This window comes from Maylandia zebra, linkage group LG23 (assembly GCF_041146795.1).
Source record: "Maylandia zebra isolate NMK-2024a linkage group LG23, Mzebra_GT3a, whole genome shotgun sequence".
NCBI lineage: Eukaryota > Metazoa > Chordata > Actinopteri > Cichliformes > Cichlidae > Maylandia > Maylandia zebra.
The window spans coordinates 8,699,567-8,719,273 of NC_135188.1; the positions used below are offsets into that span (position 1 = coordinate 8,699,567).

At 39.0% G+C, this 19,707-nt stretch overlaps 2 protein-coding genes across 4 annotated transcripts in view; one reads left to right on the plus strand and one right to left on the minus strand.

The window, feature by feature from the left end:
- Positions 1-10,840, plus strand: part of clocka (clock circadian regulator a) — a 34,620-nt gene extending 23,780 nt beyond the window's left edge. The window contains exons 13-23 of one of the 3 annotated variants that reach the window (XM_004557148.4): positions 117-223; positions 333-480; positions 911-986; positions 1,067-1,211; positions 1,316-1,416; positions 1,535-1,669; positions 2,493-2,651; positions 2,814-3,023; positions 3,152-3,339; positions 3,572-3,836; positions 4,681-10,840. In XM_004557148.4, the coding sequence (XP_004557205.1) occupies positions 117-223; positions 333-480; positions 911-986; positions 1,067-1,211; positions 1,316-1,416; positions 1,535-1,669; positions 2,493-2,651; positions 2,814-3,023; positions 3,152-3,339; positions 3,572-3,836; positions 4,681-4,893 (1,747 nt within the window). In that variant the 3' untranslated portion in view covers positions 4,894-10,840. The remainder of the gene's footprint in view (positions 1-116; positions 224-332; positions 481-910; positions 987-1,066; positions 1,212-1,315; positions 1,417-1,534; positions 1,670-2,492; positions 2,652-2,813; positions 3,024-3,151; positions 3,340-3,571; positions 3,837-4,680) is intronic. The other 2 variants (XM_012920738.4, XM_076880630.1) reach the window with 2 other exon arrangements.
- A 68-nt stretch (positions 10,841-10,908) lies between these two features.
- Positions 10,909-17,233, minus strand: tmem165 (transmembrane protein 165). Its single transcript, XM_004557147.5, has 6 exons — positions 16,874-17,233; positions 16,258-16,483; positions 15,951-16,126; positions 15,084-15,266; positions 14,775-14,880; positions 10,909-12,694 (listed from the first exon to the last, which is right to left on the minus strand). Exons 1-6 carry the CDS (start codon positions 17,024-17,026, stop codon positions 12,618-12,620), a joined length of 921 nt encoding a protein of 306 aa, XP_004557204.1. The 5' UTR covers positions 17,027-17,233; the 3' UTR covers positions 10,909-12,617.
- Positions 17,234-19,707: the final 2,474 nt, after the last annotated feature.

A 19,707-nucleotide genomic window follows, 5' to 3' on the forward strand; every position in this document is an offset into this window, starting at 1 on the left:
TTTATGTTGTCATTTAGGGGTAAATATGGCTGGATGTATGACTTAACGTAAGAACAAGACATTTCCTGATTGACTTCCAGTTAATCATTTCAATAACGTTAACTGTGTTTGTCCAGAGCTCCGCCCATCATAGGTTACCTCCCATTTGAGGTCCTGGGTACATCAGGATATGACTACTATCATGTAGATGACCTTGAGACACTAGCCAAGTGTCACGAACACTGTGAGTACACTTCTGTCAGCGATCACTGAAGCATGGTCAACTCCAGTTATCAACTTCCTCTCGAGCTTCCAAAGCAGAGCATTGAAATCTTCTCTTTGCTTCTGTGTAGTAATGCAATATGGGAAAGGAAAGTCCTGCTACTACAGATTCCTCACCAAAGGGCAGCAATGGATTTGGCTTCAGACCCATTACTACATTACTTATCACCAGTGGAACTCCAGGCCAGAGTTCATTGTCTGCACACACACGGTCGTAAGGTGCATGAAGATTTCCCTCTTGACCCTTTGATATGACATTGCTCACGAGCTAAAACATACAGTCCTCTGTAAAACCCTAGAGGTAGTATAATGACATGCTTTGCTTCCAGTGATGTGGTGTTTTTATTACTATGGAGTAGACAAAAGCTACTGGAAATATTTTTACATATTGAAATGTATAAGAGGCAGCCAAATGCAGCAATATATATATTATTATTATTAGTAGTAGTATTACAATTGTATTAAACTTTATATTAAAAAAAGTCATGATTTGTTAATTTTCCATATACTTCTGTTCAAACTTTGAAATCAGAAAGTCTGAACTTGAATTGTTTTAATTCAGGTGTATTCTGGTGATTTCCAGAGCCATAATTATGAAAGTTGTGTCCAACCCTAACTGTGTGTGTCATTAATTGTCTTTGCGCTGCAGTTATGCTGAAGTAAGAGCAGAACAGCGCAGAGAGCTGGGAATTGAAGAATCACCACCTCAAATCACCGCTGAGAAGGTCAGACCAACATGAGGTATGATTTGTAAAAATTAAAGAGTGGACAGCATAGTGACCTTGTGACAATGCATTGTTTGCAGCAATCCCAGGATTCAGGCTCTGAGTCCCAGCTCAACACTTTCAGCTTGAAAGAGGCCTTAGAGCGATTTGACCACAGTCGGACCCCATCGGCCTCGTCTCGCAGCTCACGTAAATCTTCCCACACGGCTGTGTCTGACCCAGCCTGTAAGTACAAGCATCTGTTCACTACTGAGCAAAGCTTGATGTATATTAACTATTTCTTTTTTTATTATTATTATCTGAGCATCATGTTTATATTTGCCCTTCAGCATCACAAATGAAGCTTCAGGGAGATAGGAGTACACCAGGTCGCCAGTCGGTCTCTGCTGTGGAGATGACATCACAACGGAGATCATCTATCAGCAGTCAGGTCAGTGGATGGACAAGCGCACACGCTCTGGTCTTAAATTTCACGATACCTGTATTCTGGGTCATGAGGGATTTCATTAGGACTTAGGACTTTTGTTTGGTGTCTTTAATTCCATCAGCAGTCGATGAGTTCCCAAAATACAGGACAGAACGTGGCGTCATCCATGGTTTCACAACAACAGCCGCAGCAGCCACAACAGCAGCAACAGCAACAACAACAGCAGCAACAGCAACAAGTTCCGACCAACAACCAAGTAAGATATTCACGTCATTTTTTTTTATTGTCTAATATTGCTGATTCTTAAGTATAACTAGCAGACAATGACTGCAGTGGACAGCGTTTTTTTGTTTGTTTGTTTTTTTTAATGCTCAGTTTCACTTCACTATAAAGAACTTCTTTATCCATCATGTCTTATGTCTTCTGTGTGGCACTTGATAAACTGAAGGTCCAACAGCACAATTATGAACAAGAGTAGCCTATGTGTCTGTTTGACACTGCCTTATGACATGGGACAGCCAATGAACATGGATCTGCAAAGCTCTGTATAGCTCCCACGCACTGACATGATGGGGCTGTTAACCCAGGAATGCCTATATTTATATATAAAACGTAGACGTAGTCCCTATGATGCCACCTATTGGTTTGTGGACTACTGTCGCCTGTAGTCTGACCGTCAGCATGTTGGATTTTTAAGTCTTTAAAAAATGTAGGTGAGTTAAATAAAAATATAGCCCCTGCACACAGTTGTCATGAACCGTCAGTTGGCTGTAGAGAACAAAGGAAAGTTTGCAGGCTGTAAATATGTTTATTTTTGCTTTAAAGCTGAGAATTTTATGGGTGTTCACAAATTCACTTGCTTTTATTGCCAACGTTAAGCAGATATTCTTGGAGCTGCAGTTTGAATTGGTTACATTTTTAAGCCAGTGGTCACTGTTGGTTAAAATGTGTTCTGTGGTCAGCATGCAAGAAGTTGTTTGTACTCAGAGAATGTGACCTGAGCCTTAACAATTTGTAAAATATACGTATGGAACATTTAAAATAAACTGCCATACTGTTATGTCTTTATTCTTTAACAGTCAATGGTCCAGTTCTCCAGCCAGTTAGAAGCCATGCAGCACCTGAAAGAGCAGCTGGAGCAGAGGACCAGAATGATCGAGGTCAACATTCAGCGGCAGCAGGATGAGCTGCGGCAGATCCAGGACGAGCTACAGAGGGTGCAGGGACAGAGTCTGCAGGTAGGACTGAAGAGCTGCGCACAAGTGTTGCAAATGAATGATTACATAGCCTAGTAAATATATGAAAGGTTTTCTTTTTAATTGTTTTATATTCAGCTTACATGATGGATGTGTTGCTGTTATAATTAGAGCTGGAGTTCGAATGTGTGATGTGTATCTCAGATGTTCCTGCAGAAAGGGCCTGGAGGACTAAATGTGAGCTCTGTACAGATGGCCCAGGGGAATGGTGGGCAGCAGGGGGGTACACTCAGCATGCAGGGCCAGGTGGTTTCTGCAGGATCTCTGCAAAACAGCATACAGCAACAACATGCTGTGCAGCCCCCATCCCAGCAGCAAACACTCCTACGGGAACAGAACACAGCACTCTCGCAGGTCAGACAGGCTAAACGGTTCTCATTTTGCCTCTCACTGACCCGCTGAATTCATAGCTTAGCTGTGTTTGTTATAGATTTTTCCATCCAGCATGCTCGTGTCATAGACTCCGGTTCTGTTTATTTCAGCCTCAGAGGTCGTCGCACACAGTGCAGCCTCAACAGAATCCACTGCCTGCATCTCTCTACAACACGATGATGATCCCTCAGCAAAGTCCTGCTAACGTGGTTCAGATTGCCACAAGCCTGGCGCAGAATACTGGACCCAACACTCCTGCTGTGGCAACATTTGCACAGGACCGTTCGGCTCAGATTAGGTGTGAATCTTCACATAAATCTATTTGTTATATTTCTTCATAATGAAAATGTTATTAAGTAGTGCTCGAGTTCATTGATGGCACCCTCTGTGGTGCATAATACTTCAATTTAATGTAGTACTAATTTAGGTACAGTGCACTTTTATAGTGAAAAAAGGTCATATATATTGACCTTATGTCAATTTGGGTTAATTAGACTTATCAGACCTGACTAACTTCCTGAACCTTACAGGTTTCCTGCAGGCCCCCAGCTGCTCACCAAGCTAGTGACAGGGCAGATGACATGTGGGGCAGTTATGGTCCCCACAACCATGTTTATGGGTCAAGTGGTGACGGCCTTTGCACCGCAGCAGGGCCAGACGCAGACAATTAGCATTTCCCAACAGGCTCCGCAGCAGCAACAGCAACAGGAGCAACAGATTCAACCGCAGTCTCAGGTCACAGCCATGCAGCAAGGGCAAGCTCCACTGACCCAGCAGCAAACACAGTTCCTACAGGTAACACTGACACAGTAACCACTTATCAGGTGAAGTTTTACTGTATGAAGTTGGCTCGCATACAGGCAGCTTGCTGTTTACGTGATTTAAAATATCCTAATGAATTTTATTTTATATAAATTGAAAATTCTTTGTATGCTCAAAGAACTTGACACAGGAGATGGAGTTGAATGTGAATATTTTTTTTCAGATCTGTTGACAGACGAGGACATTTTCAAAATGTGATTTTGATTAAAATACAATGTTGAAAGATGCAGCTTAGTTTAGATGAATTCCTGTTGACAACAACGATGTTTCAGTTCCATATCACTACTCACTGTTCAATCGGACTCTAACCACAACAAGAGGATGGTGGATGACAAATTAGATCTAGAAATTAAAGTTTAACTTAATGCCACAAGTTACTATTTTTTTTAATATAATTAATATACGAGGAGGAACTGATATGCTTTGACTGATGGCCTCCAAAAGCCTGTTTTTTTTTGGTCGCACTACAATCATAAGGCTAAGTATGGTGAGACATAGCGGTCCAGATCTTTTGCTTGTTGTAGTCTATTACATTTCAGTAATCTGTAATCTCTAAATAATGGTCTGCTTCAGATACTTTTAAATGGTTAGAAATCCTCTGGTTTAGCCAAGGGACCACCCTGAATAGAGCATGAAGAACGCAGCATGCGCACTCATGTCTCAGTGTCTGTGTATTGTTCAGCCATTACACAGACACTGATTTGCCTGCCTTTCTTGCTTTACAGTGAATCAGCAGAGTCCTAGTTACTGCAGCTTTAAGTTACATCTTGGCTCGTTAGGCTGTGCCGACTAAGCTAATGTAACTTTTTCACTTAAGGCTCCTCGACTCCTTCATGGAAACCAGTCCACCCAGCTGATCCTGCAGGCAGCGTTCCCTTTGCAGCAGCAGGGTACCTTCACTGCAGCAGCCCAACAGCAGCAGCAACAGCATCAAACACAGCAGAAGCAGTTACAACAAAAGCAGCAACAGCAGCTGGCTCCTCACAGAGCAGATAGTTTGTCTGACCGCTCAGCGACACAGCCGCAGTAACTAGCCCAAGCCTATCAGAAGTGCAGTGAACCAAACTCAGGTGTGGTTGATGGGAGTGTAAAGTGCAGTTCTGCTGAAAGTGCACCACTGAAACCTCAGAGGATGAGAAGTGGACACTCTGTTGCTCTGCTTCTCTCACGCGAATCTTGTGCTGTTTGCACTTCACTCCTGAGCCCAGAGTACACCAGAGAACCCGGGATGGGGCTTGCTGTGGCAGCAGGTTTGGCTGTGGAATGAAGCCTTCCCTCCAAGAAAACAGGGCCATACAAGGCCTGCAAAAGACTCCCCCTTACGCCTCCCCTTGTGTCGTGTGTGTCTGTGTTTGGGTGTGTGTGTGTGTGCAGGCGCGCATGTGTGCTCTAGTCACCCTCACAGGATTATTTCACAGTTCTCCCGTCAGTGCGGTGGAGAGCTTCACTTCGAGGACGTCCTACAAAACAACCAATTGTTTGTTTTGTATGTTTTTCTTGTAAAACTAATTATGGGTCAGAAAATATTTTTAAGAATGTGGTGTAGATTGAACTTTGACTGTACAGAATATCATGTGTAATATATACTGTAAATATACTGAAGAATAACTAATATTTTATATGATGCATGAAATGAAATGCATAGTCTGTTATTTGCAGCTTTGAATATGCTTTTTTTCTAATACTCAGAAAAAAAGACCTGAAAATGCTTAGTGGCTGATATTTTCACAGACTTCCTTTCTCCTAGGGGATGTTTGTTTGTGTGTCTGCATCAGACAGTGCCGATGCTGTTTGTTGTGTCACAGTTTGTTTAATCCTTGACCCCTATTTTCACACAACTTCACAAAATTATCGACAGAATGATAGAAAAATACTTTAGTTTTTTTAAAGATGTGCTCAAGCACTTAAGACTTGAAATCAATGTGTGAGATTTGTGAATAGAATGGAGGCAACATTAAGCTAAACATATGCAACAGTAAGATCTGCTAACATTATCCTTCATATCATCATTTCTTAATTTTTAGAACTTGAGATCCCTCCATTTCACAGCCATCCATATCGCCTGTGTTGGCACCCAAGGATGCTTTATTTCACCTGTAAATATTTATACTTTTAGATGTATGTAAATATAAAATACTAACCCATTAAATACTTTAGTAAGAGACATGATCTAGTTTTAAGGCATCTAACTGTTTTAGCTGGGCACGCAGAACAAAAAGCATCCACTCTCTAGGACTTTCTGGGAGACACCAGTCATCCTGTCAACCCGATACAAAGATCCCATCCTATTCCATTATACCCTTCTCTGAGCTCTGTGGATTATCGGGAGAAGCCAGTTGCTCTGCTTTTTGTAGCTGTGCTGAGTGGTCTGAGATTGTCTTGTGAGAACTGCAGTAACGTTATTTGGCCCCTTGATGGCAGTGACATGGATATATTATGGCTTTTTACATTTAGAAAACAAACGTATGAGTTACATTTGGGATTTCATTTGCAACCTCTCTTCCGCAGACGAGGTGCTGAGCCAGTTCTACCATTGTGCCTTTTGAGAACCAGCACACATTTTGGCAGAGAATCTAATATCATGAAGTGTTCCCAGTAGAAGTAGGTGTTGTTTCTGTGGGAGGAAAATTGAGGCTGTATCTGACAGTGTCTTGGTGTAGACACTTATGTCACTTTGGGTCCCAATTTAAGGGGGCCTTTTTTTTTTGTAAAACGGTGGAAAAACATGTGAACCCAGCTCTACATCATGCACTGGTACCACCAAACCGTTGCTTTTCAGCTCCTTAACACTTGATGGTATTCAGCAGCTGGATGCTAACATCGTCTGCTGATTGATGCTTTGCAGGTAATATTTATTTTTCTAAACTGCAGTTATGGATCGTAAAACATTCAGAGTGAGGACAATGCAAAGCCAGTAATACTCTTTAGGTTCAGAACTGCAAGCACTTAAATATAAGCAGTCATGTGAGCAACTGTCATTGTAATAACACTGATTAAAGCTGCCTTAAGTTAAAAAAAAAAAAGAAGATTTTTCAGGACACACTTATATAATATTAGGCCAAATCCAGCAGTACCGGGAAGACGTTTTAATTACCCATTAAATATTTGACAAAAGCTAAAAAGAACCTTGGAGTTCTACAGTCACAATGGAAAGTTGGGGTAAGCCAGACTTTTAGTACACTCACCATAATTTGTATCACTGAGCTAAAGATGGCATTGAGGGGATCAGTGTTACTGTAGACGGAGACCATCACCAGGATCCCCAGCAGACTCAGCCCTACGTGTTCTGGCTTAGTAGGCTTGCTTTGCAGCCTCCTCACCATCTGATCTAATGCACTGCCAGATGGTATGAAGCTGACAGTCCAACCTCCTCTTCATCTGTGTGAAATGATGGGCTGAGCTCAACACATGGCCACAAAGTCAGTCTTTGACATCTGCTACAAGATATCTTGTAAAACCGTGCACTCTTATATCATCTTCCCAGTATTAGAGTGTAGTGTTCACAAAGGGGAAACCCTACCCGATAGCATACGTTTATTTAGAAAGTCAGTTTTGTTCTAGGCCACCTTGAATCCAGCCATTTTCAGAAGACGGAGTCAGTTGTACAGAGTGCTTCAAAGCACTGAAAAGTGAACATTTTATTCCACTGTTCCCAGTTTGTGCAGTACAGCATAGAAAACCCAAGCAAGCATCGAGTGTCAATAGAAAGCGCCTCTACTCTTATTTACTGTTTATTGCTCGAGGATAGAGGAGCCTATCATGATTTGGCACAAGCAGCAGCTTTTCTTAAAGGTTGATGCTGCTCAGGTTGGATTAGGCTGGGAGGAAAATCAACTGTCACATCAACAGCTACAGTTTCTACCACGATAATACCTCTGGGCACTTATGATTCTTCAGTCTAACTAGGCTGTTAATGTCTGAAAGTTCATTATTCAAAACTTCAAATACATTTGGCCTTTTTTCTTTGAATTATTTCTGTGACTTATCATTTATCATTGGCCACATGTAACTACCATTTTCATTAACCTTCATACTGCAGATGGGACCAGATGAAGAATATAGATTTGTATATTTGTCTTGACTTGGAGAAACAATGCTTCAAAGTATCTTCCTTATCTCACAAATCACCTTTTTTTTTTAAACTTAAAATGATAACGGAACAATAATTTTACAAGATTTATCTGTATCTGATTTAGTAAGTTCCCTAAATTACTGTCAAGTACAGAAAAGAGTGAAAGCGAACGTACAGAATGCACCTTTATGATCCCAGATCCCACAAATGATGACAGAACCATTCTGAGTTAATTATTCAATCTCTTTCTTCAGGACAACTCTAAATAAATAATAAAATCCAAATCCGGGACATTAAACTATTAGACATTCTCGCTTGCTATCTCACCAGCCTCCTGTCAGTGCAAAAGAAAAAAACAAAGCAAAAAGCGCTTGTATAAACTGCCTCCTTGTTTTTAAAACCCACAAATTACATTTTCATTGAATCTCCAATACCTGCTTGCTCCACTGTGATGATTCTGTGCTGCATAAATTGGATTATAATTGGACCTCGTAGTCCTAATTTTCCACATGGCATTTCTCTCCCTCCTCCTTTAAAATCAGTGATCATACTACAACAGATCAGTGTTTGAGTAAGACAACCGCTATCTCCTGTTACGAATTTCTGTAGAGTGGACCTCGTCCTGTGCTGCATGCAAGCAGCACATGCCTACAAGAATGTATTCAGTGTCATTAACGTGGGGACTTCATTTTTCATGAGGAGGCGTATGCCTGTGGGAGGCTTTGCACATTGTAAGATAGGAAATACAGTAAATAAGAGAACTTAATTATTTTTCTATGTGTGGTATAAACTTTATGGAACTATATATATATATATATATATATATATATAAATAATGAGAAATCAAATAATCTAACTTTTAATGTGCAAAAAAGACAATAATAGAGGTTTGATAAACATTTGAAGGATTTAAACTAACTGTGACATAGACACAAAGACCCCAGAAAGTGCTGGTTAACACTTGGAATCAAATTAAAAGTGTGTGTATATATATATCCATATATATACACATACTTTTATGTATATTTCTTTTCAGTCTTTATTCAGTGTTTATACTGAGTCTTTCCCTGCCAATTAAGCAATAGTGATTTAAAAAAAAAAAAAAAAAAAAAAACCCCACAATGACCAATTTATATATATATATATATATATATGTATAAGGGCAACTTGGGCTTTTAAAGTTATCTGTGGGTCACTGGCAAGTCTCAAAAACAAGTGGGGGAAATGTTGTCCAGGGAAACCTCAGGACACAAACCCTAAATCAAAGAACACAGTGAATTATGTTCAGTGTTGTGTAGTTCTGATGAAACTCTGTGTTCTCTCTCTCTCTGCTTTCAGTTCATATTTTTGTGGCTTTTTTTTGGTGGTTTGGCTCAAGTAATTAACTGCTGCAATGCGCTCAATAGCAAAAAACAACATTAAATCTTTCATGACTACATCCCACACAATGTGGTCACACCCTGATTGATGACGGGAGCAGGACTTTTGAACTCCTGTAATGACGTCAGTAGTTCAGGTTTGACCAGAAGATCCAACTTCTGATTTAACTTTGGTAACACATTGAAATCTTTGGTTACATTTGAGATAAAAAATACACCCTTTGTAAAGAGTTTTAAGTCATGTCTTTTTGAGTTGTTAATTAACCTCTCTCACTACATTATAGGCAAGTCTGATCACGTGGTTCTAGAAAAATGTGCAGATATGAATTAATATATTTAATCGTTATGTGAAGCTGAAAAACACATATGCATGGATTGTTTACTTCAAGCAGAATATTTGAGTTACAAATTGGCAAAACTAATATCTAACTCTAAAACAAACAACTCAATTCAGAGCAGTTAATCTCTTAATCATCAATAAATGCATCTATTACAACTTTATAACCACATAATAGAACCTATTCCAGTTTTCTTTCTAAAAAGCTTTAAGAGTTTGTAGTGAATGCTAAGGCTTCCAGTTTGTTCTTCTATGAAGCACAACTGGGAAATGTTGCACTAAGCATCCACTACTGACACCTGCTGTTTGTTATTAGGTTAAACACCTCAGCTCAACTTTAATTACTGATTATATCCAACATTTAGAAATTGTACACATTAGCATTTTATTGCACTCCAGTGTTATAAAGACACTTAAAGATGACCTATTGTGCTGATTTCCAGCTTCATTGTTTTTTGGTAAATTCTTTAACAACATTACCGTAGCTTTGCATGACTCAAAGTTCAAAATAATCCGTTTACATTTCATACTGGATGTTGGTGCAACCCCTCAGTACATCCACTGTCTGAAACCACTCATTGTAGCGCTCATCCCTCTGCTTTTCTGATTTGCTGCCCTTAGCAAACAAAGTTTGAACAGTGTGAGATGTGACGTGTTAAGAATGATTAATACTTATTCTCACTGACGACATAAAGGCATGAAAACTTGTTTCAACCACTGAAAAAAAAATTTTTTTTTGCCATCCATAAATCATTAAGTTGGTATATGTATGTTTATTTCAAAGGGACAATGCATATTAATTAACATGAGCACTAAAATTAATCTTGTAAATAGCCAGATGGATTAATTTTCATCTGTAGTCCCTGCCAGGTTGATGGCATATTAAATGAATCAACAAAACCAAACCCCAAAGTTTGACTTATGGATGTCATTTTTCCACCCATGCAGTGTCTGAAATAAACTTCCATATACAGAGCAAAGTGGAAAAAATACTCTAAAATGAGCTTTAGTCACTGTATCAGTAAATAGATGACAGTAATATGATGAAAAGTATAATGGGTATCCTTTAAGGTGACTTGCATTAATTTCTTGAGCCAAATTATTCATGGACCTCAACATAACCCTTATGAGGAAAATATGTCAATCTTTTGCTCCCCTTGGATTCAAAAATAAATCTGTGTGAATCATCTTTGGTGCTATTCCTATAATTGACTCTGTATTCCTCCTCACCACTCAACTCAAACACAGCACTAAATGTTAGTTTAGAAATCAGACAACACATGAAACTTTTATTGATTTTTTTTTTTTTTTTTTTTTAAAGACTTATAGGCATTTCAAAGAACCTGTATTACAAACAGAAGTAGTTCACAGCCTGTCAAATATTGACAACACAGCTTTAGCCTATTCACTTAAAAAAATATTTCCATTGCTTGTACAGTAATATCATCCACCCTTTGTCAATACATATGCCTAGAAAGGAAAAAGAAAAGGAAGCTAAATAAATACGTACCATTTAAAAATGAAGGGTGAAATTTAGGTCTAAATTAAGTTAGGTCGAGCTGTCACCGCAGATCCAACACACCTAAGAGAAGTGGCTTCTACTGCAAGTCTTGTGTAGGATAAATAATTTTTGTACCTGATGTAGTCCTCTTTACAATCTGTCTCAGTAACTGAGGTTCATGCTGGAAATGGCTTTAATCGCAGAGGAAGACTGAACCTGTCAGGGTGACTCCTGGCCCTTTCTTCAACCTAATCCCACGCCTTGTTCACCGTTACCGTCTGATACCATTATGAGTAAATACGATTATCATTTCTGAAGAGGTTCACGTGAACTGTAGATAAACCCAGGATGCTGACATTCAAATACAGGTAAGTAGAGGTATTCTAGTGGTTCAGGTCTCTGTAAAGGACTGCTCTTATGTGAAACTAGAGGGAAAAAAAAATCTTGTATTTACAAAAGAAAAAAAAAAAAAAAAAATCTTAGTGTAAGTCAGATCACAGAAACTGTTGCTATAAATGTGCAGCTGGTTCTGGTTTTGGTGTTTTTCCCTCTGAAGTAAACAAGCTCTGTGACAATCCGCAGAACACCAGACGGGGATATGCTCTACAGCTGTCCCACATCTGACATGTAGCAGCAGTAAATAGTACTCGAGACATGCTCACACCGTTGGAAGTAATCTGTGTGGTAACCACAGGGGAGCTATCTGGATAGTGTGATGTTAGCTGTGCCATTTGCACACTGGTCCAATCTGACAGAGAATCTGAATGCACTGTCACATGCACCTCTGTAAGGTGTGCGTTTAAAAAAACGAAGAAGCTAATAACAGATAGTGGAAACAACAGTAACACCAGCCTCAACTGCTGTACTTGGGAGGAAACTGGTGGCTCATATTCTGCCAAAAGTCACCTGACAGCAAAGGGGCTCATTCTTAACATTTAAAATAGACATTAAAAACGGAAAAGATTTTTTAAATGGACTAAGTTCCTTTGCTGAGATATTACTATGAGGAAAGTTGGCTTCAGTTTCTGAGCCACCTGTAGAACGTTATAGGGCAGCAATCTGCAACAATCTAGTTTTCTCTCACACACCGTGTGAAAAGAATACAAGTTTTAAAGAGTGTGACAAAGTCCTCCCTCCTTTCTAAGCTCGCACCTGTTAATCAGGCCTCTGTGATTCAGTCTTTCCTTCACTAGACGAGATGAAGATGAAACACACCTTGTAAGCAGTCAACAAACACATTTCCCATGAGGTTTGGATGCCACCTACAGGTTGTTAATTAACCTCTGAGAAATCCAACTGATTCACAGATCACAAAGGAACAGAGACGTTCAAGGAAAGGAAGACAGGACTCCAACTCTTTGTTGAGTCCTTTAGACTAAGAGGGTCGAAACTAAAATGCATCTACAGCAACTTGATCAAATGTTACGAGTATTTACAGAGTGAACCTGAAAGTCTTTTCTCCAATTTAAGGTCCAGTTTCTGGTGTGATGAACAGGGCAGACAAGGCAAATGCCAGAAAAACAATTCCTCCAATGATTGTAACTACAGAAACAAAACAAGAAAACAAATGTCAGTTAAGCAAAGATTTTCAGTTTAAACAAGGCAGATTTATTTGACGCTAAACTGGTTTCTTTATTTTTTTGATCTTTTAAATCTGATATAGCTATATGAACAAACTACTGAATCTTTCTGTGAAGCCCCATCATGGGTCATCTTGAGGTTTTTGTAGCAAATGTGAATTTACCAGTAATTTTCATGATGGTAAAACCAAATGATTACAGCATTGCATCACTAGGAAGGACTCCCAGGAGTCTCAGCATTCCTGCGAGGGAAGTTAGGGGAGGGCAAATGGTCCAATATCGTCACAGACCATGTCAAGAAAATTTTAAATGAATCATATTAGGTGGAGGTAGCAGACTGAAGTCTTAGAAATAGGAGTGTCAATGGTGCAGAATCCAAACTAAAAGTGACTTTGAAATAGGTCTGCAAATAAGGATTCATTTAGTAATTAAGTATTCTATTGATTAGTCCATCGATTAACTGAGCAATCAGATAAGAACTTATTAATGAGCAATAATAAATATTCAAAAGAGGGGGAAACCCCCCCGCAACAGTTCTTTCAAAATATACTGCTCGTGGGTTTCCATTTTATATAACGGCATCTGTCAAAAAACACCTAAACCCTTTAATTAGTAATATTTTATCTTCTGGATGAGGTAGGTTTCATGTGTATGTGTTTGTCTGCATCTGTGTGTCTGCATGTTTGAGTGTGTTAGTGAATGAATGGGGTTGTATCTGTAAGCCTTTAAAGGACCATGCGTTGGCTGAAGTTTGTCCTATGCTATTATGAAAAATTTTCGTGCTGCTGAAAACAAGACGTTATGATGGTGCAGATGTTAATAATGACATGTTAATAATAAGTCAGTGTCTGACTTAACAGCCACAGGTCAGCAAACTTTATATATATATATATATATATATATTTTAAAATATTAACATGTGTATTCATATTTAATTTCACTTTAAATCTGAAAGACAAATTTGTGAAAGCCTTGAAATATTGTCTAAACACCCCATGCCCTCCTTTAGACTCCCTCCTGCTTGTTTCAGGAATCATTATGATACAAAATGGGACGGTTTTCGTCAGGCTTCAGCCGGCTGCCTAATTTTAAACATGGTATCAGGCCATGTTAACAGCTCATTTGGATATTTTAATGCAACTTCTGTAGCTTTACTATAGATTTTCACTGTATAAAACAAAAGCTTGGAGTTCATTGATTGGATGGTTTGATGAAGACTCCCATTAGCTTTTTCCCAGTAAAGGTTTTAATGGTGACCACAAGAACAGCGCTGCTGTTTTGGACACTAGAAAAACGTTTTCTTTCACTCTGAGGTCACCATCTCAGTAACGACTCCCCCTCTTTGCTCTTCACCGTGCGTGTAGACAGACTCCATGTTAAACATCATCATCATCACTGCTGCTGTTGTGTTATTATACTCTTGTTGAAAAACATGGGCCTAATACTGACATATTTTATTCACATGCCTGCTCCTAGATACGTTTCTAATGAAAGTGTTAGTGGTGAAACGCTCATGTTTACATGGAGATGACTGAGCGCCACACAGCCGTGTGTTAAACAAAGGAGAAAATTTGTGTCGAAGATTTTCTTTAAATCGTCTGGTTATTTGAATTATTCAATGAGTCATTACAGCTCTACTTTGAAAGTTTTTACTTTACTTTTTATTTTTAGACTGCACTCTACAAATACCTACTTGATTTTTTAAAAATAAAAATGCATTTCAATCATTGTAAAACGTGGGCTGTAAATTGTGTGTGTACCATTTTTGGGCAAAATGACAATTAGTTTAACAGTAGATCGCTGTTTTCTCTCTCTGTTTTTAAATCTGATCCACCTAATCCATCAAACCTTAACAGGATTGTCTACAAATATTTTGATAATTATTGTGTGTAAACAGAGCTGCCTCCAGAGGAATTCTCCCAGGAGAATAGGAACCCACTTCTCCTACCCGTCTTTTTTTTTTTTTTTTTAATTAAAATAAATAAATAAATAAATAATTTTTTATTTTATTTTATTACATTACACAATTTAGGCCATCTTACCTGTTCTAACCGATATCTTCTGGGCAATCATTCTCCCTCCTATCACAGCCAGACCTGTGCACAGACAGTGTCCAATGGTGCCGCCCACTGCGACTCCAAATGGATCCTAAGAATAAAAAACAAAAACAGTTTATATACCATATTTTTATTTATTTTTTTACTCTTTTCTTAAATATTACCAGTGTATTAATACAGCAGCAACTAAAAGAAACAAACAGCCAATCAAAGTGAAAATGTATGGCCTCTATTTATTGTAAAATATATTACAAAGCATTAAACAGCAGCTGTCTAACAGTGAAAGTCACAAACCTCCCGGGCAGCTAGAATAATTGTAGTTAGCTGCGATCGGTCCCCCCACTCTGCGAGGAAAGTGAGAGTGAGGGATTGGATGAAGATGGGTGAGATGAAGCTGTGCCACTTTCCCTGAGGAACAGCAGTCCCTGTTCCAGCCTCCACATCTGCAGTCCCATTAGCGAGCTTAGTCCGCTGGAGCTGCACAGACAACAAGGCATGAGGTTTGAAAGACAACCCAATAGAGTACTTTCACGGCTCAGTACCTGCAAGAGGCAGGGTTCACTTACAAGGGTGCTATACTTTGATCAAAATTTTGTCATGAGGTCCTCTGTGGATGGTCCAACTATATTCCTTATAACGGATTTGTTTTGATCAAGAGGATGTAGATTTATGTCCTCTACAAGTACACCTTAGAATGCAGATCTGCACGGGAATATAATTAAGCTTGACTTTGTATGACAAACTGTCACTATTGCTAAGAGGTTCAATCAGCCATCTGTTTTTTTAAATTTTTTTTTATTTAGTCTACAGTACAGCACTTCGATTACAGCTCATAATGGTGCCATTCAATAAGACAGCCTCAGGCAACTTTAAAGTGTCCATGTGCTCATATAGCCTGATGATAAGATCAGAATTTCCACACAACAAAAACTCACATCAGCAGCAGCAAAATGTAACTAGGTCTTCTGGGTGATTAAGTAATATGAGCCATTTGCGAATCGCTAATTACTAAGCAAAATGGTGTCAGCAGTTAGTAACTGGACCCACTCAGGAGGCGTTTCTATTACTGAATATGTAAATTATGTATGTGGACTGGAGTTGTACTACTGGACATTAAAAAAATGTTGTTTTTCTAGATAGTTTATAATCAAGTTAACTTGCCTCTTCGTCCTTCTTCTTGATCTCTGCCTGCACCTCCTCCAGCTCCTCCTGACCTTCATCTGGACTCATTTTTAGCCCCTCTCTAAGCATGCGAATACCGAAGATGGCAAACAGAGCAGTGGATACATAGTATGTGTAGATTCTTGGGATGATGGTAGTGGCATAGCCAAACAGTACTATGATGTGGGAAAGAAAAAACAACAACAACACGTATTTGTTATTTCTCAGGATCTGATCGAAGGGTAATGCCAAAAAAACAAAACAAAACAAAAAAAACAGTCAAGGCCAAATCCAAAGTTTTACAAACCAGAAAGACAAGTCATGAATCCTAAGGCCAGCATAGCCCCGGCCAGCACGGTGAGGCGGTTGTAGCGCATGGCCATGATAGCAGCGATGAAAAAGGTCTTGTCTCCCAACTCAGAGACAATGATGACAGATAAAGAGGCAGCAAAGGCATGAATGAAGCCCAGGTTCCCTTTGGTGGAGACATCTTCAGAAACCACTGGGCCCGGTGGCTGGGGACTGGAGACTTTCTGCAAAGGAAATGCACACAGTGACTGTCAGCCGAGTTACACACAGTTTGTAATAAAAATCAGTATGAGGTATTCAAGTTTGCCCTTGTTGGCTGTAACACTTCGGCCACAATGTTTAAATAGGTAAACAAAACTGGCGGGGACATGACGACCTTCTCGTCGTGACACCCAAATGACTGTCACCTTAACTTTAAAGCAATTTCTTCACGATTAAAAAATTCAAGTGTAACTTTGTCCACTTCTGCTAACGTTACACCCGGAACTCTGCAAGACGTATCAGTTAGCACGAGCTCGGCTAGCCCGGGGCGCGAGGAAGAAGCGCGTCAAAGACCGCTTCCTATACATCACGATAAAACACTTAATTAGTGACAATGAAGCAAAACCTTTCACCTCTTGTGGGGGCTGTTCCGGGACAGCTTTTTGCTCCTCTTGAATAGCAGTAACACCGACCGACAAAAACAAAAACACGGCGGTGAGCGGAAACAAGACACACATCACATTTCTGCTAGCCCCACCATCTCTTCTGCCAGCCGCGCGAGGCATTATTACTTCTTCCGAAACACCGACACGACTCGATTTGCGCGCTAATTTCTCTCCCTCGTATCACTGCATGTTATCTGCAACAAAACCGTATAACTCCATATTTAGTAACCTATACAATTTGAGGTAACACACGTCACGATCAGAGAGACCGACCGGGCCAACTCAACTCATGGGGGAAGTAGAACCGTGCTGCCGCAAAGAGGAGCAACGCAGACAGATGATTGGACGTTCAAATGAATGACGTGGTTTGTAAGCTGACGCACACAGCGAAGTGCTCAGTGAATGGACAATCTCATTGTCGATCATAATGCTATTTAAATATAGTTTCATTGTTTTCTTTCAATAGTTTTGCATTGAAAAAAAAAACTTGAAAAAGGACCTTCTGTTTATTAGTTACAAATTTTCTCTTTATATATTTTTATGTAACATTACTATTCTAATCCTAACAATAATGAGTGTTTGCCCCTCTAAATATCAGCCCATTTACTTTAAAAATATATTATTATTAGTAATAATATTATTTACTTTGAGCAGAAAATTTGCTTGGCAAATAATAAATTTGGGATAAGCAGAATAAACATTAAATAAAATTAAAGCGACTTTGAGGTCGCTGAGATTCCAACTCATCTGAGTTTTTAGTAGATGATGCTATGTTATCAATTTGAAAGTCCTATGTCGCCTTAACATTCACAAACTTTGGTGTCCAGCACGCCCGCCTGCCCAGTGGAATGAGGACAGTACTCCATCAGCCTTTTATAGGGATAAAAAGGAAATAAAGAACGTGACCAGAGGTGGCAAAAGCACAGATATTCTTTACTTAAATAGAAGTACTTATTAAAAGTCTTTATTCAAGTTAAAGTAAATACAACTTAACCTTGTTATATTATTGTGATATTAAAATAATATTAGTACATACAAATACAAACTTTATTTCAGTCCAAATTGTAATTCTAATAAAGTTACTCAGCTTTAATCAGTTAAGTAGAACAAGAGCAGAGAAAAAGATATATTTTTTATGTTCTTCTATGTTCTGTTGCCTACATTGTAGAGAGGGACTTTGCCTCAAAAAAGGAAAATGAGTAGGAAGAGGTTAAAATTGAATTTGGCAGGTGGGAGAACTGGAAGGATCCATCACAGCACAGCAAACTAGCCTGTTTATACAACATTAACCTGCAGCTTATTTTCATACAACCATTAGATAAGTTATTCTACCTCAGCTTCTTTTCCAGCAGGTTTCACAATATGAAAAACACAATGTCAAATGTACAGTGCCCAATATCTGATGTAGAAACATAAGAACTTACATTTCCAGTTCATAAATATCCCACTAAGCAGTCCTTGCCTTTACATATAACCTTTCTTTGTCCTCTCGTGTTCTTATGTTTCTCCATCTCTGAGTGAAGTTTGCTCTCTTACTTTTCTCTCCCCGTGAAATACAGCAGCACACAAACAGTTTGTGAGTTTGCTGATGTTTGTTAAGCTGACAGAAATGCTGCATTTGAAATTAACTGCCACAATATTACTCCCTTCATGCTCCTCGCTACTCTTTAGTAGTGCAAGCAATAAGTAATGCAATTTCATCCCCTGACTTTGGCGTAAGGTTTTGCCTCTTTCTTCTCTTTTTACCTGGTGATTAAGACACGAGTATGAATGTTTGAAGGTTAAAATAATAACTCTCCGCTGTGTAAGTAGTAGAAAATAGGGATATTTGTTTAATATTTGTTTTGTATGCGGTACTGAATCCGATACATATCTGATGTTTTAGAAAGCGACTGCTGTTTGAACGGTCATGTCGCATTAAATCCGTCTTTTACGACACTGACACAAGACAGACGCCAATTATTAGCGCCCAAGAAGACATCGCGAACGCTTTCGGGCCATCCAGTGTAGATGTTAGTGAACCTGTTGGGAAGACGGCGCTGGAGAAACGTAAACATTTTATTTGTACTGTATAATCTGCAGATTCTGACAGAAATTTCCAACTATCATTTGAAGAACCGCTCCTCTCTAAAAACAGAAATAAGGATCATTATTAGGCCAGTTGTAAATAACACAATAACGTTACAACTTAAAGCAAAATTGGGAAACGTAAAGTCCGAAACAAGTCTTTATATTAAGGGCCATCAGTCAAACAATACTGTTTGATCTGGGTCTAAACAGAGCGCGTTGTGTGTGACGTCTTCTTTTGTGCATGCGGGCCGCTTTGAGGGTTCACACTAGAGCGCGTTTGCTGTCACATTTTATTTGTAGTGTGAACAAGCAGACAAAACAATCGGATTTGATCAAAAAAATCGGAATTGAGCATTAAGACCTGCAGTGTGAACGTAGTAAGTGGAGTTCTTGTGAATGAATCAGGGGCAATTTGTGGTTCAGTATCTAAAGGATAATGAATACATCATGCAAACTAGTGTACCTGGGGATTGAACCACCACACCCCTGATTGGTTTATGACTTGATTTCCCTCCTGAAAGTAACGTCCCCATGTTTGTGCCTCTTTAAACAACAATAATACTTTTTGTTGAATAAAGTTTCTTTATTCATTACAACATGTCCATGTCATGTTACTTTTCGTTTTAAAGTAAAACTCCTTGTCGTTCCGGTATTAATACAATACATTCTGTTTTGCTATAAAAGAAAAATATTCAACACCACAGTGTTTTGCAGGTTTCTTTTTCACATAA